Genomic DNA, 22,831 nt, shown 5'->3' on the forward strand with positions numbered 1-22,831 from the left:
TCGTCTTTTAATGTGAAACAGCCCTTGTTATCGGCTCTGGTGATCCGCAGGACAGCAGGCGCACAATCCCTGAAACACGCGTATTCGAGGTGGGAACGTTTAGCTCCCGTGGCCATTGCAGGCATTCGGCAACAGCTCCGAGTTAAGCTATCATGCGGAATGTAACCAATTAGCTTCTAGCGGCATGCTGACTGCACTCCAGTATTTTGGATTCAGGGTAAGAGAGATCCGGGACCCCACGATGGCTGCATAACACCCAGCCGTAGCTCGTGAGCTGAGCTGATCAGTGATTTTCAATCTCGGCTCGTCGAAAGTCTTTCAGGATCTTATCGGATTCAGATTCAAGTGGAAAATGTCTTAAAGTTCATCATTAATGGAGAAAGGAAAGAGATTGATCGATGTGCTACGACGTAAGTTCACATACTGGATAGGTATTCGACATTCCCTCTTGACAACGCACTTGCACTATACTCACTCCAAGAACCCTACTTCCGTACACAACGTAGTGAATTTAATTGCTTTTGATAAATTCTCGAATATGATTGCACCGAAATCAGCACGAGTTGAGGGATCTTTGCGTTGCGAGCGTAATGACAGGAAGACTCGAACCTGTAATTGCTTACTCACAGTGTACGAGACACTACCGAGTACCTTACACTGTACGCCCATCCGTGATCAGCAATAACAATATCACTTTCTTCTGTTACATGTGTTTATCAACTGTTCATTTCATATGTAGAATGTCCCAGTTCGCCTTTATTGATGTATCTAATTATCAACCGGGGGTAGAGGAATTGCAGTTGGCTCTTCCTCGCCGGGGGCCAGATCAGGACCGTCAGGGTCCGGAATGTCTTTAGTACAGTCCTGACCGTCCTTCAAGCCGTTGTAGAATGACTGTTGATAAGCCCCATCAAGAGATCCTTGGAGATTGGCATCGTTAAACGGCACTTGTGTCTTTTCGTACTTAACGTCAGTCAAGGCTTGTCTCGCCGGACTAGGTAGCGAGCTCCACGCGATTAGAGTGCGATTCGAGGCCGCAGATATGTCTGTATCTTGGAACGGTGCCATAGCGTTATCGTGGATCTGAACGATCGGGTTCGTGGGCGAAGCTCTGAATTTGAGATCACCAACAGCTGTTGTACCCCATGTCAAGTGATCGACCGTGTATGAGATGCCAACGACCCGGTACGAGGAGGGTTTCTCGGCGTTGCAACCCCATCGGTTTATCCAGACCACAACGCTGGCCCAGTAATGGCGGTGTCCTTCGTTATCTCCCTCACCCCATCGAACCTTGGGGAAATAGTAACTGTAGATGATAGCATCACGACCGTGACTGCTTCCATGGCGAGCGTAGACTTGGCCGGCGCCGCCATTACCACAGCCCGATCTTCCGCCACCAGCAGGCTTTAATCCTGCTCTATTGAATATTAGGCATGACTCTAATCTGCACGCTTATGGCAATGCAAGCTTACCCAAGAGCTCCACTGGCATCGACTGCGGGATACGGATCACAACCTCCCGTCACAGCGAGGAACGGGTTGAATCTGCGCTCTAGGCGGCCATCTGTTCCTGGCGAAGAGTCCTGTTTGAAAGGCGTGATCATATCGTGGTTGACCCATGTATGGCCACCTGGATCATCGCCATCACGAGGCAGGATGGCGGATAGGGCAGCCTCAGAAAAGAGTAGGCATACCGTAAGAAGTTGTTGAGTTCTCACGAACATGTTGTCAGTGAATGTGTAAGCTGAGCCGAGACAGAAACTCTGGCACTGGCAAGTCCTTTGTCAGACAACATCTCGAGAGGTGCCTATACTTAAGAGATCATAGTAGCCATGTTGATCCGGGAAATCAGTTGAGGATTGCGATTAGTCCTGCCCAATCCGTTTCCACTTCTCCGTTGCTGTCCATTTGAGTTTAATTAGACGGCATCGCCGGCCGCCGCACGGCACGGCACGGTGGCCAGTGCGGCAAGAAGCTTCCTGGTCATGGCGAACAAAATAACGAGAATCAGACTATGGCCTGCGCAACTTGCACAATTACATGCCTGTCTGCCTTCCGCAATATCGACAGTCTTTGCGTTCATCTAGCCTGCGAGAGCTAGCCGAAAGACTTCCAAGATACACACGCCGATTCATCGAACTTCCTCTACAAGTGGGGGTGTTGTTTATTGTAAGTTTTCTTGGCGGGTTTGGACCACGTAAGATTAGCAGTTCTTGCTACGAGTACGAGGTACCTAGGCAACTCCGTCTGATGACATTCTCACGTTGACGCCGAGCACGCCAGGAATGAGGCTACAGCTGACATTGAAGAAATGAAGCACTTCAAATAATACTAGACGCTAGGAAAACTTAAAGCCAATGGCCATTTCCGCAATGTGCTCATACATTCTGGATGCGCCGGAAATCCGAACTGAGTCTGGCACCTCTTTACGTTATTATCTAAACGACATTCGACTTACATCCGTCTTCTTCTCGTCGAAGCTTTTCCTCCCTACTTACTCACTGTGTCTCTGAAAGCTACCAGAGCTTATTTTACACAATGTCAAGCACGTCACACTCCTTCGGGGCAGGCAGCCTCCGCTTCCTGTTATCATGGGTAGTCCTCCAAGCAGCCCTCGTTGGCGCATCCCCAACACCAGTCGCGAGATCGGACACTCTTCCCTATCCTGACGATGAACCGCTCGCCAAGCGAGTCGTGGGCCAGTTCCCCAACTTTGCCAATGAATACTATGGCCGTGTTCAAAAAGGTGTCTACCTTCGTACGCTTATGCCGCTGAGCGACACGGCTGCGACCCGCCATAATCGCGGGGTCAGCGTCGCGAGCCCGTGGCAGAATCAGGCCGCCGTCGAGCAATGGGGATGGACGCGCGAAATCAACTGGGCGCCGTTCAACACCAACGGCGGCGATGAGTTCAGTGACGATGACGACTTTGACCAGTTCGAGACCTCGCCTGGTTTCGGGAACCTCATGGACGATGTCTTTGCGGACCCGAGTCACCCAGTAAACCCGATGGAAAACGGGTTATCCACATTCCTGCATGCAAATGACTTTACACTCCGGGATGGATCGTGGGGAGAGGTACGTTATGAGATTGGACGCCTAAAATCCACTGTTTTAGGCCTTCGAAGTGCTCAATGCTTAACTAATCGCTCTTTTCTTCCAGCCATCGCAAGCCTCTTATCAAAACGTCTTCAATCCGCGCTCGGGTGCAATTATCTTTGACAGAGACTTCAGCCCCCGACATGTAATAGCCGAAAACGGCGCCGGCGACGTCCCAGAACTTGAACAGCTCTCCGACCTCGCATACTTCCAATGGCTCGATGCCTGCGCAGCAAAGCGCGTTCGTCCTACCAACATCAACCTCATCTTCCAGTCTCACATCACCTACGTCCCCAGCTTTAGGCTCATCTTACAGGCTCTGTATGACGGCGGGTACCGGAGTGTGCCAGGTTGGGGCCAGAGGGCGACGTTCTCTATGGATTCCCGGCCGGGACAAGCCATCCTCGGGAGCACGCACGGGGCGGCCCCGGCCTTGTTTCTCATTCAGCACAAAGCGACATTTGGTCAGAAGGTGATCACGGAGGTGACGGTGTGGGGAGGCGCGAGTGGCTTTAGTTTTAAAGCGGACCCGGAAGCTGAGACTCTTAACTTGAGATTCGCCGTTAGGGACGCCTAAACACAGAACCCTCCAAAACTAGGTAAGTTCAAGAATATGAATAGAGAATATGAAGTGGTTTAGAGACGGTTGTTATCTAAAATACGCGGTTTCAATGTTTGTTCCGAGCTAGACTAAACAACAAGAAATCCATATATCAAGACCATCTTTCCATCAATGACATGCCTACTAGTCCAAAGCTCTTCGAGCCAACTATGGGTCAGCCTTCATATCCGGCATAAATTTCGACACAGAGTTGCGATAGGTTTTAGAGATTGCGGCAAGTTGTTCGCCGCTCCACCTTGCACATCGTACTGCCTCAGATCCTGGATAGCACACGCGAAATCTTTGCTTGGATTCGCATACTTTGCCCCACTCCGACTGCCAGAACTCAGGTTATCCAGAGCATTTTGCATCCCTTCGTAAGTTGCAATCTGATCGACGAATTGCTGAGTGATAGTCTCTTTACGGCGAGCCTCGGGGCCTTTCCATGCATTGGTATAGTAGTATCCCAGCTTGGTGCAGTGGATAAGAAGCGCCGCGAGGCCAGCTGCGAGAGCGGTGGCAACCGACGAGCCTGTTCGTCCATTCCTAGTGACGAGATCGCTGATTTGAGAGCCCAAAGCCTCTGATATGGAGTCGGATTCATGGCCGTCATCTTCAAAAACGTCCTTGATATCCACGCCTGGGAATAGGTAGTTCAGCCCATTTTGGTCGGTGACTTCTGGCCAGACCTGCCCGTGAGGATCAGCAGCACCAATGCATAGCACTTTGGCGTTGTTGATTTCTCGTGGAAACTCTCCTCTACCGTTCTGGCCGCGTCCTTGAATCCCATCGTCGCTCGCTGCGCAGAACATGATTGGTATGCGACGGCGTTGGCTGCCGGTGCCCTGACATGCGCTCACGACATTGCGCAGCTCCGTCAGTGTCGCTTCTGGAATCTTGTTATTGTCGTTACGGATGGTCCAAGACATGCTGATGATGTCGACGTCCTGCTCTATGGCCGCTTTTATAGCCTGCGCAAGTTAGTCAGATGCACAGCTTGTTTGGCTGCTGCTGCTTGAGGATCGCTTCGATATCACCAAGCTCAATGACAGAAATTTGCTTGAAGTGAGCTTTTTAACATGGAAGCATGCTTACCTTGGCTGCGCTGCTTGCATCAGGTACTCGACGATTGCTCGATGCGTCTCGGACAGTCTTCAAACGATAAGGTATGATGTCGGCGAAAGGGCAGATGCGAAGAATTGTTTTGGCCATGAAGGTTCCATGTCCACTGACAGACGAGTAGACTGGGTTCGGTCCATCAGGCGTCTGGTCGAAGCTTCTACCTTCCAAGAAGCGCGACTCTAGACAACGCATGCTTTTGCTGAAGAGATCAACTCCGTCGTCGATCAGTGCTACCCTAACTCGACGCAAGTGAGGATCCCTGAAGTCATAGTCTGGCAGCTCCTCCGGCGTTGGGATAATTGAAACAAACTCCTCAACGTACTTGAACCATGGCTGTTCTACAGATTCTGTGGCAGAACCCGCAGTACGATCGGACCCAGGTACGCCTGTGGGTGTAACTCTGCCCATATCAACGATTTGAATAGCTGGCAGAAGCTTGAAGTCTTCGAACTGCTCATTTGCTTGGGCCAGCGTTGACTGTCTGGACAACAGCGTTTGCACTTGCGCTTGAGTACTAGTTGAGTCCTTGTTCGTCTGTCCCATCTTCGTCAGTCGTCGCCTTGGTTGTCTCATGCGCCTTGAGAAGCTTTCAATGTTCTTTCTTATGCGACTTTCCTCGATCGATGGCGCCGTGTAGTAGATATACACTCTTTGCAGATGTTCAAGTGCAGGCAGTCCCTCGGACTCGCTCCATCCACGAAGCACAGAGTTCCGTCCACTCCAATGCAGGTGAAGTTCGCGAACCTGCGGCGTCGCTGTCTGAATCACCTCCGGGCAGAGATCTTCCTTGTGCCAGTCGAGTACCTCGACATCAAAAGATGGATACTTCTTTTTCCCGTGCACAAAACCCGCCAGAGCCTTTTCAATTTCTTCGTCTCGATGAGGATGGTCGCCATCATAAACAACGACCTTGAAGATCTTGCGAACACCCCACTCCCTAAACCAGTTAAAGAATTGAAGATGATCTGTGTAGCGTGATGAGCCGTTAGGCGTTTTCTGGTCATTCTCAAGAAGGATCGTAGCCGGCTGAAGAAAGACATGACGAAGAGTATGGTAGTGATCCCGTTTGCCGAAATAATTTCTCACTTGAGCCTCTGTCATGTCCCGGTATTCTTTAGCCGTATCCATAGCAAAATAATAATCTGGATCCTCGAATATCAGCATTCATACAAAAATGACGAATCAACTGGTAGAAAAGGCTCCGGTTCCTTATCACTGACATTAGGAGAAGAAGAAAGGGGGTGTTTTGACACCACGCGGACGTTTGAACCAAGCTCTGAAAAGCTGATCTGATTCCACGTGGGCAACATTTGCAGGGAATCCTTCCAGAATCTGACACTTACGCTTCTCATGATCTCCAAAAAATCGCTGGATCTCGGTGTCAACCTCCCGGAAGGCGTTCTTCGTCTCGTCGCTGTGGAAAACTGTCGATCGCAGAAAGCGAACTCCGAGCTCCTTGCAAATTTCGTCACTGGCTTTGTCTGCAGCCTCAACATCTTGTCTCGTGAAACGTATCTCTTTCGGTTTTCTCCGACTTGGAGGACCTCCGTTGCGCAATAGCGGACGACGCGAAACCTGGCCTTCTTTTCCTCGCCCCTCCAGAACAGATGGCTGATCCATGATCATGGAGGGGCGACCAGGCTTCAAAATGTTTGGTTTTCCTGGTCTACCAGCATCGAAATTCGAAAACAAAGAAGGGCCTCGGGGATAAGAAGCAGGCACGGGACCTTTCAACATCATCCCGGGCTTGGCCTGTGTTCTCTCAAGCCCCCTTTCGCTCGCGATCTCAGGGGCAGCTAGTCGGTCAGAAGGGTCCGGTTGTGCCTGCGCAGATGCACTCATTTGTCGAGCATACTGATCATGCCAAAAGTCTCTGGTGGCAATATGCCACCTGTACACGCTGTACTCGGGCTGACGCAGAGAGCTATTTGCTTTCCACGGCTGAAGCCTTACCTCTTTAGTCACCAAATCGCAAATGCTGTCGGGGCATTTGTCCAGGATTAGCATCACGAGTGCTAGTTGACGTTCGGGGTCGCTGATACACAAGTCAAAACGCAGAACTTGCTCGAGCGGGCTCAATTCGTCAATGCTTTTGGAAAGCATCTCTGGGGCCGCAAGGTTGACGAGAATCTCCAGAAGGTCTATATCGACCGGGAGCAGCTCGTTGGGTTTCTCACTGAAGTTGAAGGCAGCTCTAATAATTTCTCGGCCAGCTTCCATAGTGTCGGGGTTCTGCTCGTTGTCTTCAAAGCAGGTTTCAGCGAGACCGAAGGTCGCCATAGCCAGTGAAGCTAAGTTGTGATTCTTCATATCTTGAGCCATGAATTCGATGACGACACGAACCATTTTTCGTGAGCGTCTTCTGATGAATTCTAGCAGAGGAATGGCTCCACTGAGATTCATCAGAATTGCTTCTGGAAACTTCCTGAGGATGGCGTTCAGGACTTCCGCAGGGCAATTGTCTGCCCTCTTGGCATCGCGAAGGAATTGATGAAGGACCGTGCCATCTTCGTTGATCTCGTTGGCATGGTCCTCGACGAAGCGGACAAGGTCATGAACACGTTCCTGTTCAAGATGGGGCTCTCGCTGCTCGCTCGCTTTAATGGCGTCGATCTCGTTCGATATGTGATAGGAGACGTCGACAAAGTCCAATTCAGAAGAAGGAGGCGTAACGTCCATTGCTGCAAGAGATCGTCGGCGAGACCTTGACTCTAGTCATAGGACGAGCTTCTGAAATGTGTCGAATGACTGCGTAGAGCTCAGAACAACAATGTGCTGGTCTGCAAGTTAACTTAGGCAGAAAGGGACTACTTGTCAAAACATCAGTTGCGGTACCAGGCCGGAGTTTAGACGGCGAGGAAATTTTCTTGCGCTAGGTTTTTAACTCTGTATTTAGACGTCACTGGCCGTAATGATGAGACGCCGAGACCATGGTCCATGTACAAGGTGGTCGCATGTCAACATGGCCATTCTTTCCTTGCCGTCAACATTTAGGTACCTACGCGACACATTGCGGCACCACCCGACTATCCGAGTCTAGTTGTAAAATGCGTTGGAAAGAGCGGGCGTGTTGGTTGGAAGCTTCCCCTGCATATGCGGCCAAGCCAATATTGCACCCATCTCTGCATGTTTGACTCTCAACTCGCTGCTCCTCTGCGCCAACGTGCCCCTTCAACTTATTGCTTTAACCTACTGGCAACTACGGTTCCAACTTCCAAGTCGTCAGTATGCGTTCTAGCCCAGACACGCTAGACTACTCGCAAACAAGCTTCAAGGTCCAGTGTTAGGAGTCGCATCCACAAATAACCTCACGCAGCTTTGGCGGCACAATTCATGAATTCACAGCCACCTTGTGTTGGTTATTTCGACATTCTCCATATAAGCGCCTTGTTTTCGTCCATAAAAGAGTGGACTTCCCCTCCCGGTCACAATTCTATCTGCGTCGCCATCAAACAACACTGCCTCGTTAACAACCAAGCAACCATTTGTTCACAGCTTCCTCGCACCATCCCTGTTACCTCTCGGAGACTCAGTACTAGTCAAAATGTCAGATACCGAATCAGATGACGTCTCGGACGATGGTACAGTGATCGACTTCGGCTTGGGTGCGGTCAGTGAGGCCCAATGCCACTTTCGGTTCAACTCAGACGGCATCTATACCCCGCGCGAGAGTGGAGTGTTGGTTCGTTGTTCCTTAGCCGACATGGTTCACGGCCAAGCTAGTCCGGACGATACCACCCCATGCGTCCTCGTTGTCTTTGATTTCCAGCTGGACCGGATCAAGGCGACGCGAAGGATACATCAGGCCATCATCAGCCTCACTCTCCCTGAGGGCATTCGCGTGCGCAAAGGGGGTATCTCGCCGAAGGGAAGAGTTTCATTCCGTCCACAAGCAAAGACTCTTTCGCGTAGCAATGAGAGTAGTCTGTCCGCAGGCTTCAGTTATGGTGCCTCCCTTGAAGGTGGTGTCAAACACAGCGAAACGATCAGCTTGGACACGATGGAGTACGCCACTGTCAATGGATGGACAACACGACAACCGAAGGGCAGGGTGAACGACCAACGGCCGCATAATTGCGTCAAATGGGCGCTAATGGAGAACCCCGCCCTGCCCAAAGACGGTGTCCCTCCTCATTTTCGTGCCACTGTCTTGCTTGAGCGATACCTTGGGAATATGGCCGACAAACCCTTTGTCCTTGAAATGGAAATCAAATCTACAGTTGATCTGAAAACATCGATCGAGAATCTGACGGACGTGTTTGGCAAGGTGCCTCGAGGTTGTCTGAAAGTTGATCCCAACAAACAATCCACCGAAAACCTGCGCAAGTATGACACGAAACAGCTTGCGGATGTAGTGGAAGACCTATGGGCATTGTCTTCTGGCACCTTAGCAACTGGAGAGTTTTCAAGATACCTTGTAGAGTAGCGGTTGAGCGGCACGAGCGGGTAGTTACTTGATATTCTTGGCGAGTTGCATGTAAACGCTTTCATCACATCGCATCAAATCCCTGCACGTAACCTGTCGCTTAGCTTCGCAACAGGAACCCCGAATTAGGTCAGAGATAGCCACAAACAGGCGCAGCTGGCTTCCATGTACCTACAAGTACCCAGCAAGTTACCTTGTGAATGCATGATCTGCAGTTGGACTGTTGGACAAGAATCAAGCCAATCTAAGCAATCAGCTGATGTGTGAGTGGCCGGCCTAACGCGAATCTCTTCTATCTCCCAGCCCATCCTTCTCGGAATCTTTTCTGTTGCGATGTTAGCATAACTTAGGGACTCTCTTTTCCAAAGGGTTATAGACGACGGCCACTAGGACGGAGATTGTTCAAAAGATACGATCATGGAGTTAATCAAGAGATTCGACGTAGAGGATGGTGACCCAGACAAAGAGTATGTTGCGCAACACTACTGTCCAGACAATGCTGCTCTTTCATCAAAAGTTCTCTTGAATTGAAGCCAAGATTTGGAGTATCATAGTCACTAATTAATTATTTTAAAGCATCCTTGTGGTCCACGGATTGTCGCATAGCGGTGGCAGCCCTTGGTATGCAACTGCGACCGAACCGGCCTGGCTGAGACAGGATCTGTTCAATGATAGCAACTCCAACATCATTGCTTTCAACTACGACAACGTTTTTGATAGTGATAAGCCGATGTGCACCCGATTAGGGTTGGAGTCCGTTGCCCGCCAGCTTCTAGACGATATTGTGGCCTGGAAGGCATCGGAGGTCAGTACCTCTCATCAATATACCCATCGTGAGACATAACTGCTAACTGCTTCTTCTCCAAAGGGAGATCGACCATTTGCGATTCTATCTCACGACATAGGTGGTGTCCTTGTTAAGATGGTACGTTGAGCTACACTCGTCTACAGATCGACTCTATCAATAGAACCTAGGACTTATCGCACATTTGATGCCAGGCTTTAGTCATCGCCTCTGGCGACTTGGGCAAGTACAGCCAAGTGTTGTACTCTGTGTATACTTTGGTAAGTTGACCTTTAGTCTGTAGCTACTCAAAAGACCACAAATCTGAATAGGTTAAAGGTTTTTATCGGTTGCCCACACAAAACATCAAGCATTGAGTCACTCGCCAATGGCTTCGCGGCTTTGATCTACAACGCTCGCAGCATCCCCGACCTTGGCCTCCTTCAGGCTGCCAAACTATGCGCTACAGTAACCACTGATGTAAATCATCTATTTTTGAACAGCAATGTACCTTTAAGAGTCCAAATCATCAGCGTTTTCTCTGAGGCATTGGATCCGTTGGACCGAGTAAGTGCATATAGTTTGTGATATTTTGACCTTTCTCGTAGCTTGGAGCCTACTTCGTTCTCCTCAAGAACGGTCACGCTAGATTCGAGACCGGTCTTATGATCTCTCAGAATTAATGATTCTATTCATTTCTAATTCCTTTAGATTTTTGACGAGTTCACTGCCACGGTTGACCTCAGTTGCGAAACTCGGATCGGATTGCCCTATCCTCACAACACCCTGCTCGGCCATGAACTCGAAGACAGGACGAATCAGCTACTCAAGGGAAAACTTCAGCTCTCAACGACAGGTAACGGGCCGAGATACCCCTGTGCACTGGAATTGTATCCTCATCGCTAATCGACGCTTTTTACAACAGAAAGCTTTAGTTGCCAAGGCTTACAAATTCTGCTTTCATCTATCTCTCCGACACCTACGTTTCAAACCGGGCTTGAATTTAACACGTCGGATAAGTTGGGGCTCGAAGAAGACCTTGACGAATGGATAGAAGATCATGCTTCCAGCAACATCCGATACCTAGTGGCTTCTGCGGAGTCATCCCCGTCAAGTACGATAGGCAGCTTCGTTCGCTTGGTATCAGAAGCAAATAACTTGTCTGCAGCCAGAACAGAAATCCGGGCTTTTGTCTACCAATTTCGAAAGCTTAAGTTACATCCAGAGATTCAAACTGGATCCCACTGGAACAGCATGCGACTAGTACTGGAGAGCTTCCTAGCTCAGGGTATTGCGTACCTCTCTCCTCGGAATCAGATGGAGCCGGATACGGGTGTGGCAAGCTTGTTTTCATTGTTCGAATCAGCCTGCTCGTTTACGAAGCCACTGGGAGAAGACTCACTAAAGGTTCTATTCGTCGCTCTGAACGTTTGTCTTTGGCGCAACAGCATTCGCCCTATTTGGTCTATTTGGAACCTAGAACATTGTGGCGGCGATGCGGAGGTGACCAGACTCCTCAGTAACATCAAAGAGCTTTTCCGGTTCACCACGTTCAAGTCTGCAATACTTTTTTCCTGGTCGGGGCATTCGACATTAAACTTCGAGGGATGCATGCAGGATTTCGATATTCGTCCTTTCCAACTAAGGACCCGATATCAACGGTCTCAAAACAAGAGCAACCAGATCTCTATCGACCTGTTAGCTCCAAACGGCAGCTATACGTGCTTTGGCACTTTGCCAGAACTGATTGATGCTGCCTTGCGCGACACCAAAGACAACCACCTTCGACAAAGCTTCATGCAATCGGTCATCAGGACAGCGCAGACCAGCGTATCAAAGACTCAGTGGTTACAACGAGTCCGTGAGGCCATCGACGATAATGGGAAGCTTGATGCACAACGTCTTCAGACTGCAGTTTCAGGTTTCCTCGCAAGAGAAGAGAAAGTTTCCATGAACAGCGCCCTTCGCTGGATCCAGTTCTGTTGTCGACCTCTATCTCCGACTGAAGTTGTCACGGCTTTAGCCCTGGAACAGAGCATAGCCAAATCGGGTGAAAGCGAACTCATCTCAGATCAATGCCATCTTGGAAATGGGATGGAAAATACTTCATCTGCCGGCTTTTGGTCCATCCAGAATCCTCTTTCAGGCCTTATTCAGGTGGTTGACAACGAGGTTCGGCTTACTTATGACATCCTTGGTGAACCAAACGATGCCGGCCCCTGGCATCTCGATAATGCCAAGTCGAACTTATGGATCTTACGCTGTCTATTCCGACATTTGGATGCCGAGGCTGAGCGAATAGGCCTTGGTGGTCCAAGTCCACAATCCGGGTTCATCCCGCCTTCACCATTTCATCATGACTTGGCGGTGTATGCTGCCAATTTCTGGTCGCACCACTACAGAACTGCTAGATCTCACGCATCTACGAAGCCAGAAGCCGATTCCATGGTGGCCAAATTCCTGAAGACCAACCACGCCGCGAGTTTGCTTATGCTCCGATATGTTCAAAACGCTGTCGTGGAAGTTCCCAGGAAGACGACTTCTGAAGACACCGCAGCTACTGCGGTGGCCCTTCTCGTATGCCACGGCTTCTCTGATATCGAGGAGATCGGGGTGCTTGCCAGCTGCCCTGGATGGGAAAGCGGCCCAAAGACTGCGTTTCCTGCTCTTTTGGAGGCAGTCAGGGGCGGTCATACGACACTTCTTGCGAAGCTCTCTGTTTCCGTGCTAAAAGATGAAGAAGCGAGAAAGGTCTTTTCTGCGGTGGAGCCAGGAAAGCTCTCACACGACTGCATACATGATCTTCTCCGACAAGCGCAGTCTCGACAGAATTTCCAACTCCCTCTCGAATTAATTCTCTGCGCTGCATTCGCCGGCATCGAAGTAAGCGCGAAAAACATTCAGGGTCGTAAAATTGACAAATCTGTGTGGCTCGCATGGCTATTGAGAGCCATTTGTATCCCGAAATCAGATGCCACGAAAATGCTGTCGCGGCTTGCAGAGCCTCACATCAGCGAAGGCCAAAAGGCTGATATCTTGTTTGCTGCAAGCCTCATCTGTGATTGTAGGGACGTCCTTTCACTTATGAGCTGGCTGAGATTAGACATCTCGTCCCGATCTTTGCGAGCGCTTGGTTACTCGGGCAATCATATTGTTCTGGAAAAGCGGCTTGCAAGCCTGTCTCTGAACAGTGACCAGACGAAGTACTTCTTGACTGTAGGCCTAAAGGAGAGTCTCTCTTTGGCTGTGGATCACTCATCACTCGAACTTGTACGAGTACTCCTTGGGCACGCTGATGTTACACGAGACAAGGAAGTCGTCATGGATTGCTTGAGTCGTGCTATTCAAAAATCAGCGTCCAAGGAAATCTGTCTCTTGCTTCTAGACACGGGAGTTGAGATCGAAGACGAGCGTCAAGAGCAGTACTTGAGTGACGCCGTGAAGCAAGGAAACACAGAACTAGCTCAAGTGTTCTTGGATTACGGTGTCAACATCAATGCTCAGGAGTACTCGGGCGAGCCGCCTCTTTACTTGGCCGCGAAAGAGAGCACTCTATCCATGGTGAAGTTCCTCGTTGAACGGGGCGGGGATGTCAACGTTCGAACCAATGTCAAGGGGCTAACGCCGCTGTATGGAGCGGCACTTCAATCAAGACCGGACATCGTCGAATATCTGTTGGGCAAAGGAGCCGACGTGACTATTACTTCAAGATTACGAAACTGGTCTCCGTTGGAGGGTGCTTATGACTATCCGGCCGTCATGGCACATTTGGTTACGAAGGCGTGGCCGCCCCCCGACTATCATCGGGTGGCTGAATTTGGCGACACCCAATGTACAGCCCTTTTCCTCTCAGCGACGTTCGGCAAGACTGAATGTGTCAGGTTGTTGTTGAAGCACGGCAACCCGGACATTGAATTCACACCATCCTCGGATATCGAAAAAGAAAAGGCTGATACGAGGGGGTACACTGCTCTAGCTGTTGCGTGTCTGTACTCGCACACGGAAATTGTGAGGCTGTTACTAGAGAATGGGGCCAACGTCAAACATCGAGTCCCAGTCTCTAGTTGGACACCGCTTCACATCGTACGCAACAGCGATACGCTCGCAGTTTTGCTTGAATACGGTGCCGACATCGAAGCTAAAGATGTTGATGGTTGGACGTCTCTCTTTCACGCTGTAGTGAGTGGAAATGTAAGCATTGTCCGGCGTTTGGTGAACGCCGGTGCCAATCTGGAGACTACCGACATTGGGGGTTATACCGTTCTGATAGAGGGCGTATTCCATGCTGTAGAGCAGTACCGTGAAGAGATGTGTAGATACCTCGTTTCTAGAGGCGCTCTAGTCAACGATACGAGCACAGATAGGTTGGGATCCAGCGTGCACAAGTGTTGCAGGCTCGGTGGCATAGATGAAGTGGAGTTGATCTTTAAGCTAGGCGGTGATGCAGGTCTCTGGCACGGGATGCAGGGTACACTTCTCGAGGCGGCATGCAAGAGTATCAACAAGAACAACTTTGCAGTTGTGAAGTATCTTGTTGAGCAAAAGGGGATTGACATCAACGGTCCAGGAAGCTACTTCCGCTGTGCCATGGGAGAGGCGTTTCGGTCCGGCGACGAATCACTCATAAGATACCTGCTTGGAAAGGGTGGGATTTTCAACACCACGGACGGCAACGGACAACCGGCATGGTTCAATATTTGTTACAGGAAGGACGACGCCCTCGAGATCTTCGACAAGCTACTAGCTGACTACGGCGCGGTCGACCCACTAGCCTCGCTAGGGGACAAGGACAGAATGTCACGGACTATTCTGCACTGCGCAGCACAGTCAGGGCACCTGGGGCTTGTTGAGAGACTTGTCGACCTGGATCCGAACCTAATCGATTGTCGTGACCTCGATGGGTGGTCGGCGATTCACTGGGCAGCGCAAATGGCTTGTATCGAAGGTCTTGAAGAAGAAGATTACCCGCAGAAGTGGCAAGAGAAGACAGAAGTCATCAAGTTCCTAGCTCGCAAGGGATGTCCTGGTCTGGCAGAACGTGTGCCTGATGGTAAGGGAGGTACATGGAACGTACTGGAAATCGCGGGATACCAGGGTGCGCCTGATGCTGTTGTGGCCTCGATCAGGGATTTGATGGAGGAGAATCAAGTTCAAGTCGAATCACCCAAAGCGGGTTCCAAGAACGCTGGAAGATGGTCTTGCGATGGCTGCCATACTGTAAGTTTCCCAATGCCAACATGGGCATGAACCACACGTATCTGAGCTAATCCAGACGACGAATCAGCGGATTCGGAGTGCTTTCCTCCGTTGCGATGACGACAGCTGTTATAAGAACTTTGGTGTTTGCTTCAAGTGCGCGTCTTACAAGAACAAGGTTCATGACTCGAAACACGTGTTCGTCGTTCATGAAGAGGTCTCGGACAGCCATAGCTGCGTTGAGCAAATGGGAAATTAAGGATCCATGCTGCCTCGATTTGATCGGGATCTGGAGTCTAGCTATCCTCAATTCAAGCGTCACAGTCACTTAGCAGTAGAAACTTTAGTAAAGGTTAATAGTCACAGTGGCCTCATCGATGTCTTGAATTAAGTATCCGTATTCGAGCGCGTATTCCACAGCCTCTAATGCTTCTTAAGAAGGCTACCTAGCATACCATCCCTCCCATACATAAATCTACATCCAGTAACGCCATCAAATGCAATCCAACGTGCCATGATCATGCTCATTTCTTCCCACACCCTCCCCTCCATGACTCTCTCTCAAAGACCCTTCCTCAAACCCTCCGTAACCTCCAACAACATCCTCAACCCATAAAACTTGGCCACACTCCAATACACACCCAACCGCCTCACAATATCCGCCCTCTTGACACTCTCAACCCACGTCCCGCTACACGTGCAATGCTCCATAAACTCATTCATCCGTAACGCACCACACTTGCCGCACTTGAGATCCTGCGTAGTCCACTCCACCACAAACGCCTCCACGCTCGCCAGCAGCGTCTCCTCGATCGCATTCCGATCATACTCGGCCTCGCAAAACGTACACCGCCAAGGCCGCGTCTCCGGTCCCAGCCGCCGTCCATCGGGTCCCAGTTCCGGCAACAAATCCTCGTCGCGGCAGAAATCAAGGTCCCGCGCCATGGTGCAGCTATCACAACTCAGCTGGATCACCTTCAAACTCTCGCTCGGGTTCTGGAAGGCGCCTTCCTTGCTGAACTCGCGCACGTCGAACATGGCGAGGAGCTCTTTGCGCAGGAGGCGCGCTTCGAGGGTGATGTTCTTGTCGAGGGAGAGGACCTGCATCAAAGACTTGACGAGCTCGAGAACGGCGTTGCGCGAGGAGAGGTGGGCAAGGTGCGAGCCGGGGAGCTTGGGGAAGGAGTAATCCTCTGCGAGTTCCGGGTGAAGAAGCTCGCGCTTCTGGAGGTTGACAAGGTTCGCAATGTCCTTCTTCAGGGGCTTTTCAAAGGCTTTACCTAGGATGATTTGTCCCTGGGCTCCCTCCGCGAGGGCCTCTTGGGGTAGCTGCGTGAGACGTGGCGTCGAGGAGAAGTCCCCGTCTTGAGGACGCTTGAGGTTATGCATAAGTTGGATGAACTCAATGACCCAGTCCTGGAAGTTTGGCTGTAGGCGGATAGGGAGGAATGTCGCCATCTGCCAGTGCATGACGGTGTCGAGGGTCTGTTGCTCTGCCTCCACCACCTCCTGGCAGGCCTTGCCGCCATAGTTGAACTCATCGTACCATACCAGGTAGTCCCAGTATTCCTTGATCTCAAGGTCGATGAAGTGGAAGAGGGGCTTGCTCTTGATCGACTTGATGATGTACTGACTGTACGCATAGGCAGTCCCGACCTCGGCCTTGGTTGTCTGGAGCAAAAGGCGGTTCGAGTTGGCAAAGATAACCTGGGAGCCGACTCGGCGGAAGTCGGCCATGAGCTGTTGGAAGGCCTTCTTGGACATCATCTGCACGTAGTAGTGCAGAGCACGATCATAGAGGAAGGAGTCGGGATTCTCGACCCAACGCACCAGGTGCTGAACCATGACATCAGCCATGGTATTGCCCTTGCAGGCCTCCTGCCACCAACTCTTTACCATCTCTCGGAGCACGAGTACACCAGCATTGGCGAACGTGCCTTCTGAGGAGATCACTTCATCGCCGGCCGCGTTACCATCTCCGGCGGGATTGAAAGAAATAGACTCGGAACCTTCCAGCTCATTGATCAGAGAGGATGTAAGTATGGTATTGATGGCCAAGTTCCTGACCTCCAAGTCAATGCAGACCGAGGAGAACGTGCCAGGGTTGTTGATCGAGGGCATCTGGACAGTTTCGAGAGGGCCGATGATGTCATCCTTCTCGTGACCGGCGTGGTCAGGACGAGGGCTTGCGGACCACCATAGAACGACATTGTTGTTCTGCAATCTTCTGGCATATGCGATATCGATGAGGAAGCGTGGATCTTCTCGCTCCAGGTTGCAAAGAGGAACTTCTCCGTACCGTGCGAGCGTCGTAAGATGCAGGATCCAGGAGCCAAGACCAAGATAGTGCCCAACAAGCCGTCTAGCAACGACTGCTTGCCAGCCGAGTGGCGGCAGAGAACTGTCCGCAGCGTCGTACTTGAGCGGCAGCACAGGGAAATCGCCGAGGATCGGGACGTCGTTGATGAGCATGTTGCGCTGGGACGATTGGATAACCATCATGAGTGGTCGCAGCTCGTCCTTTCTCATCTTCTTCACGACGTCGCTGAGTTCCAAGTGTGCCTTTCGCCTCGTTGTGACCTGGGTGATTTTGAAGTTCAGCTTCTCCTGGTACGTGAAGCAATCCTGCCAGTTTGTGCCCTCGGCCTCTTCTCCTCGTCGAGCAAGCAGCTCGGTGTAGATTCGGGAGATGTTGGGGAGGTCCTGGCCCGAATCTCTGCCCTTTTGCAGGATAATGACATGCGCCTCATCCTTCAGTGTGGAGAAGACTCCGAAAATCTGCTTGTCGCCAGCGGTGACGTGAGAGACGTAGATGTATGCCAAGGGTGACGTGTCAAGATAGGTTTTGGCCTTGACGGGACGCTTGAGACCATGCAAATCGAAGCCTTGCTCCAACCCCCTTCCGAGAACTGCATGTTGCTGTTCGTCAATGGTGCAGAGATTACCCAACTGAAGCACAGCCCTGATGTTTAGAGGCAAATGCTTCTCGTACACGCCTTCGACACTGGGGTGGTTGAACAGCAGCGAGAACTTGTCCGCCTCATTGAAGTAGACGTCTTCAGGAACAGTCAGCTTGAAGAGGTGAACGGAAGAGTGCCCATTAGGAAGCGTGTGGTTGACCTGCTCGACCTCACATCCAGGGATATCCACATCGGGCATCTCGCCGCTTCTCAAATTCAAGAATACCTGTCGCGGCACCTTGACCTTGAGCGAGTGGATCTTGGCATCAATGAGGACGTGAGCGTTGACGATACCCGGAGTCTCCGTCGGCTTGAGGTGCAACAGCTGCCAGGTGCTCATGTAGGTCATGTGGGCTTGCTTCATGAACGTGTTTTGAATATTGTTCTGGTTGTTGCCGCGTCGGTCTCCAAACAGCTGTCGTCTCCGGATGCGGGCCTGCTTTTGAATCTTCCACTTTTGCTTCTGGTACTGCAGGAAACCGATGTAGTCGTCTGAAGGTGAGGGCATGACCTTGGGCAGTGCGGCAAAGGGATCGGCGGTCTCAGCAGCCTCGGGAGACTTTCTCTTCTGGGCAGTGGGCTGTGAGGCGGCTACCACAGACGTGACCGGCTTTGGCTTGAGCAGCTGCGTGCCAAAATCCTCCATGTCGGTTGCGGACCGACCGTTGCGGTTGGTGATGTCTTCCAAGGGCCCCTTGGTGAAGAGATCGGTGAGCTTCTTCTGCTTCATCTTGTCGTCCTTGATGTTAATCCTGCGCTGAAGCCAGTCGGGATGAGCTACGCGAGGAACCGGGTTCCTGACTTTCTGGAGCGCAGCAGGGATGGTGATGAGCTTCTGGATGACGGATCCCAGACGCTCCAAGTAGTAGTCCCAGTCCAAAAGAGCTCTCGGGTCGGTATCGGCAGGCTCCTCCTTGAGCCACTTCTTGAGGTAAAAACGCTTCGTGGTCTCCTCGGCAGAGAAGATGGCAACCGGGACGGCTCGCTCGGTGACGGGCGCATGCTTGGGTCTGGCGCAGATAATGAACTTGCAGTTCAAGCCCTTGTCCTTGACCATCTGCTCACCCAAGAAGTCTGCCAGCCGCTTCGCCGTGGTGATGGATGTTGACTTTTGCGAACCATACTCCTCCAAGGTCTTGGACATGCTCCTGTTCTCCGAAATGAGCTCCATGAGTTCCTCGTCCGCCAGTGTTGCACCTTGGCTGTGCAATACATCCAACCATTGGTTGGCAACCTTGGCGACGGCAGCGTAGCACTCGGCGAGAGTTTCACCTTCCAGGAAGAACTTGAAGATTTGCTGCTGGAAGATCTTGATGAGCTTCAGCTCACCTCTTCGCTTCACCTCAAAACCCTTCAACTCGGCCAAGCTGCCATCGTCGTTGAAGACTGCATAACGCTTCTTCAAGTTCTTATCCTCTTCCTTGGACGTGGGCAAGACCATAGCCTTGTAAGGGCCGTCGACTTCGAAGAAGATGGAGTTGTCGCTGTGCGTCTCGTACTTCAGAGTCTTGGGGTCTGTGAGCGTCTGGTACTGGTGGTTGGTGAACTTGGCGTGGACCAGATGGTTCAACATGGTACATGGGTACGAAATAGTGACCTTTTTGCCGCCCTTGGTCTTGAAGGCAAAGTTTTCCGGGAACGTAGCGGGAAGCATACACCAGATACCATCCGTATCCAATTCCAAGGGACGACCCAATCGCTCAACGAGTGATCTGGCCAGCTGAATAATCGTCGCTCCCGTCAGACACGTAACGCCAGCCATTTCCATGGAATACCATCTGGATCCCTTTCTCATGACGTAGCCGTAGAAGGAGTTCAAAATGACCTTGTGAGCAAGCTGCAGCGAATCGAAGAGAATGATCATCTTCTTCGCCGCATCGACTTCAGTGGATGTTGCGCCAGAAGACTTCAGGGCTTCCGTCTTGCCCTTCCAGACCTTGGCCTTGCCCTTGTAATCGTATCGACGATCACGGAAGTCTCGTACGGTGTTGATGTAGAACGGATTCTCTCGTTGGCAGATGATGGCCTCTTTGACAGTCGTCGTCGAGTCGTGGATCTTGTGGTAGACCTTTTGCGAGAAGATCTGCAACCGCTTCCGCAGGAGAGCCGTCTGCTCGTCGGGCGACAAATCCTGGAATGTCCGTTGCGGCGAATTGGGCCACTTCCCGGGGAACTTTTCGTTCTCCAGGGCGTTCCTGATCATATTGTACTCGTCGCGTTTTGCCGGCAGGTACTCTCCTCTCCATGCCCACGGCATACGTCTATCGCAGGTCTTGCCGGGGCGGTTGAAGTCGCACGCCGCACAGTCCGACTCTTGGATCATGGAGTCTGGCTGCAGACGATTCGTGGTCATGATGTTGGGGTACATGGACGCAACGTCGAGATGGTAGATCAAGGGTCGCTCGCTCCGGTTCGGCGTCTCTTTCAGTGCGCGTAACCGTGAAGCGATTTGCTCCCTAATCTCGTCGTAATTTTCAATGTCGTCCATGGACTTTTGTTCCTCCACTGTGATACTGAATTTCAGCGCGGCGTCCAAGTCCTTCAACAGCTCATCGACTGCACCCGTGTCGACTGCAAAGTTGACGGGGATATCGGCGCGGAAGACACCTGCTTCGATACTTTCGACGTGGCCACCAACATACGTCTCTGAGTCGAGCAAGTGTCCTTCGTAGAATGCTTCTCTTGGCGATACATGCTTGTTTGGTAACACAATCTCTTGCTGGTAGGCCTGCACCATCAACAACATCTCGCAAAGTGTACCGGTACCCTTTCGTAACGTGTCGTCACCGCCAAGAGGTAGAATCGTGCAGAGAGAGAAGATGAAGGGGTGGACGTATTTCATGTACAGGTAGTACGTCGCCACGGCATCGGACACTGAGTACTCGGCCAGGGTCTGGGGACGTTCCTGGGCGTAGGGCGTCATGAGTTCGGGGTCGAGCTCGTCGGGGTCGTATCCAAGCTTGGCGACGGTGACAGCTTTCAGACCTCGGGATCCCTGAGGCAAGTAGGAGTCACGATTCACCCAGTGGAAACAATCCATGTGCACGCTGTAGCTGCATTTGTACTGGTCCTCGCTGTCTTTCTTCCAGCCGATCTCCTGGTACATGTCGATGCCGTTGATGCTAGCTCGGGCGTCGACAAAGGGCCAATCGAAAAAGTCACCGTTGTACGTCGCAATGACTGTCGGTCTCGCCTCCTTGATGTGCAGGAAGAACCTCTCCAGTACGGCCTTCTCGTCCGGTTCGTTGAAAATCATAAAGGGTCCTGGGTATTCTGGTTTGGGGGTGTAGTCAAAGTCGCCAATGTCCTCGGAGATGATTTCCCTGTTTGTGATCAGGAAACCCTGCCCGTCAATCATGTACGAAATCATCATGACCTGGTCGATGGCGGCGTCGGGGAATTTGAGGGGCAATTTCGTCGTCTCGATATCGTAGGCCATGACTACCGGGTCTGCCATGGCCAGTCGGTCCTCGTTGGTTGTGACTTTCGTGACGCCGTGCTTGACGTCGATGAAGTACCATTTTCCCACCCGGATATCTGCAAAGGGGTCAGTCGTGAACGGTCCGGGAGCGCCGAGGACCCAACCTACCCAAATCGATCATCACTCTTACATGGTACGGTACATCGTACTCTCTAATATCGACAATGAAGTCGCTGGCGTCGGCAAAAGAAGCATTCGTTCGTCTATCGTCATCTCGTGAATCGTCAAAAAGGTCAAAGTCGCCATTCATTCTGTAGTGTGTCAGTCAGCCATCTCATAAACCGTACCGCCAAATAGTGCAAAGGCTTACGTTGAAACCTCGGCATATGCGTCCAAAGCATCCACATTCTTCCTGTTCTTCGCCGCAATGGGCATAATATCCTTCCTCGCCGCCATCAAGTCGGCCACATTGGCAAACCTCAGCTCCAGAAACGTGCGGCGGTAGCCCAGCAGGTGATTCGGCATCTTCAAATCCTCCTTGTCCACCCTCTTGATCGTCTTGACGACGCCGCCGCCCGGCACCCGCTTCAACCACTCCTCAACCTCGCTCTCGCGGCCCTTTTTGACGGCGATCAAAAAGTACGGGTCGTACTCGACCGTCGCCTTGAAGTGCGCGCCGTCGTCCTCGATAAAGTAGCAGTCGAGCGCCGCCCGGCCGTTGGGATTCCGGTCGTCCTCGACCGAGGTGGGCTGCACGTTGACGAGCCAGCCTTCCTTGCGCTTGCCGCCCTCGTAGCGCGCGAAGCCCATGTTCTCGTCAATCTGGTGCGTGAGCCGGGTGCGCTCCCACTTCTCGTCGGCTGAGGTGGCTTCGTTGCGGTTCGAGGCGGCGAATGTGCGTGGTCCTCGTGACGGGCCGTGGTATGCTTGCTTGCCGCCGCGGCGGTAGCCCTTTTGCGGGCGCCGCAGGCTCGTGTTGGGCATTGTGATGGTTGTGTGGTCGAGGTTTGTTGGGAGAGAAGGATTCGAGGTTGTTGTTGATCAATGTAGATCTCCGTCGAGGGACTCTAGGCAAAGGATGTCTCTCGAGGAAATCGCAGCCTCTAGAGAATCATGAGACGGGATGAGAGAGACAAACGTCTAGGTTCGTAATAGAGGGGGTTCCGAGAATGAGAGAGTGGTGGTGGGTATCAAGAAGCTTGTCTCTCCGTCTCTGTCAAGTG

General features: G+C 51.6%; 8 protein-coding genes across 8 annotated transcripts; 5 read left to right on the forward strand and 3 right to left on the reverse strand.

Moving 5' to 3' along the window:
• Positions 1-768: 768 nt before the first annotated feature.
• BDP81DRAFT_370232 (necrosis inducing protein-domain-containing protein) lies at positions 769-1,723 on the reverse strand (the record flags this gene model as incomplete). Its single annotated transcript, XM_060586604.1, has 2 exons — positions 769-1,417; positions 1,473-1,723. The coding sequence occupies 2 exons, from the start codon at positions 1,721-1,723 to the stop codon at positions 769-771; spliced, it is 900 nt and encodes a 299-aa protein (XP_060447305.1).
• Positions 1,724-2,537: 814 nt separating this feature from the next.
• On the forward strand, positions 2,538-3,675 carry BDP81DRAFT_392135 (uncharacterized protein; the record flags this gene model as incomplete). Its single annotated transcript, XM_060587665.1, has 2 exons — positions 2,538-3,077; positions 3,163-3,675. 2 exons carry the CDS (start codon positions 2,538-2,540, stop codon positions 3,673-3,675), a joined length of 1,053 nt encoding a protein of 350 aa, XP_060447306.1.
• Positions 3,561-7,606, reverse strand: BDP81DRAFT_422513 (uncharacterized protein). The gene is made up of 3 exons (XM_060589994.1): positions 6,165-7,606; positions 4,795-5,963; positions 3,561-4,670 (listed from the first exon to the last, which is right to left on the reverse strand). The coding sequence occupies exons 1-3, from the start codon at positions 7,498-7,500 to the stop codon at positions 3,882-3,884; spliced, it is 3,294 nt and encodes a 1,097-aa protein (XP_060447307.1). The 5' UTR covers positions 7,501-7,606; the 3' UTR covers positions 3,561-3,881.
• Positions 7,607-8,193: 587 nt separating this feature from the next.
• On the forward strand, positions 8,194-9,462 carry BDP81DRAFT_422514 (uncharacterized protein). The gene has a single exon (XM_060589995.1). The coding sequence runs from the start codon at positions 8,366-8,368 to the stop codon at positions 9,245-9,247; it is 882 nt and encodes a 293-aa protein (XP_060447308.1). The 5' UTR covers positions 8,194-8,365; the 3' UTR covers positions 9,248-9,462.
• A 202-nt stretch (positions 9,463-9,664) lies between these two features.
• BDP81DRAFT_447668 (uncharacterized protein) lies at positions 9,665-10,714 on the forward strand (the record flags this gene model as incomplete). Its single annotated transcript, XM_060592208.1, has 6 exons — positions 9,665-9,714; positions 9,824-10,052; positions 10,116-10,172; positions 10,247-10,312; positions 10,371-10,598; positions 10,640-10,714. The coding sequence occupies 6 exons, from the start codon at positions 9,665-9,667 to the stop codon at positions 10,712-10,714; spliced, it is 705 nt and encodes a 234-aa protein (XP_060447309.1).
• A 997-nt stretch (positions 10,715-11,711) lies between these two features.
• On the forward strand, positions 11,712-12,511 carry BDP81DRAFT_422516 (uncharacterized protein). Its single transcript, XM_060589996.1, has one exon. The coding sequence runs from the start codon at positions 12,121-12,123 to the stop codon at positions 12,331-12,333; it is 213 nt and encodes a 70-aa protein (XP_060447310.1). The 5' UTR covers positions 11,712-12,120; the 3' UTR covers positions 12,334-12,511.
• An 841-nt stretch (positions 12,512-13,352) lies between these two features.
• BDP81DRAFT_392139 (ankyrin repeat-containing domain protein) lies at positions 13,353-15,486 on the forward strand (the record flags this gene model as incomplete). Its single annotated transcript, XM_060587666.1, has 2 exons — positions 13,353-15,248; positions 15,316-15,486. The coding sequence occupies 2 exons, from the start codon at positions 13,353-13,355 to the stop codon at positions 15,484-15,486; spliced, it is 2,067 nt and encodes a 688-aa protein (XP_060447311.1).
• Positions 15,487-15,575: 89 nt separating this feature from the next.
• Positions 15,576-22,288, reverse strand: BDP81DRAFT_190157 (DNA polymerase family B). The gene is made up of 3 exons (XM_060582397.1): positions 21,979-22,288; positions 21,777-21,919; positions 15,576-21,724 (listed from the first exon to the last, which is right to left on the reverse strand). Exons 1-3 carry the CDS (start codon positions 22,131-22,133, stop codon positions 15,789-15,791), a joined length of 6,234 nt encoding a protein of 2,077 aa, XP_060447312.1. The 5' UTR covers positions 22,134-22,288; the 3' UTR covers positions 15,576-15,788.
• Positions 22,289-22,831: the final 543 nt, after the last annotated feature.

Source organism: Colletotrichum phormii, assembly GCF_030913505.1.
Source record: "Colletotrichum phormii strain CBS 102054 chromosome Unknown BDP81scaffold_6, whole genome shotgun sequence".
Classification (NCBI taxonomy): domain Eukaryota; kingdom Fungi; phylum Ascomycota; class Sordariomycetes; order Glomerellales; family Glomerellaceae; genus Colletotrichum; species Colletotrichum phormii.

Coding starts and splice junctions, on each gene's coding strand:
- BDP81DRAFT_422513 (XM_060589994.1), bottom strand. CDS start 7,500: ATGGACGTTACGCCTCCTTCTTCTGAATTGGACTTTGTCGACGTCTCC. Junction 5,964..6,164: donor TTTTGGAGATCATGAGAAGC/GTAAGTGTCAGA, acceptor TCGAGGATCCAG/ATTATTATTTTGCTATGGAT. Junction 4,671..4,794: donor ATGCAAGCAGCGCAGCCAAG/GTAAGCATGCTT, acceptor TAACTTGCGCAG/GCTATAAAAGCGGCCATAGA.
- BDP81DRAFT_190157 (XM_060582397.1), bottom strand. CDS start 22,133: ATGCCGAATCACCTGCTGGGCTACCGCCGCACGTTTCTGGAGCTGAGG. Junction 21,920..21,978: donor GCATATGCCGAGGTTTCAAC/GTAAGCCTTTGC, acceptor GACACACTACAG/AATGAATGGCGACTTTGACC. Junction 21,725..21,776: donor AAGAGTGATGATCGATTTGG/GTAGGTTGGGTC, acceptor ACCCCTTTGCAG/ATATCCGGGTGGGAAAATGG.
- BDP81DRAFT_422514 (XM_060589995.1), top strand. CDS start 8,366: ATGTCAGATACCGAATCAGATGACGTCTCGGACGATGGTACAGTGATC.
- BDP81DRAFT_422516 (XM_060589996.1), top strand. CDS start 12,121: ATGGGATGGAAAATACTTCATCTGCCGGCTTTTGGTCCATCCAGAATC.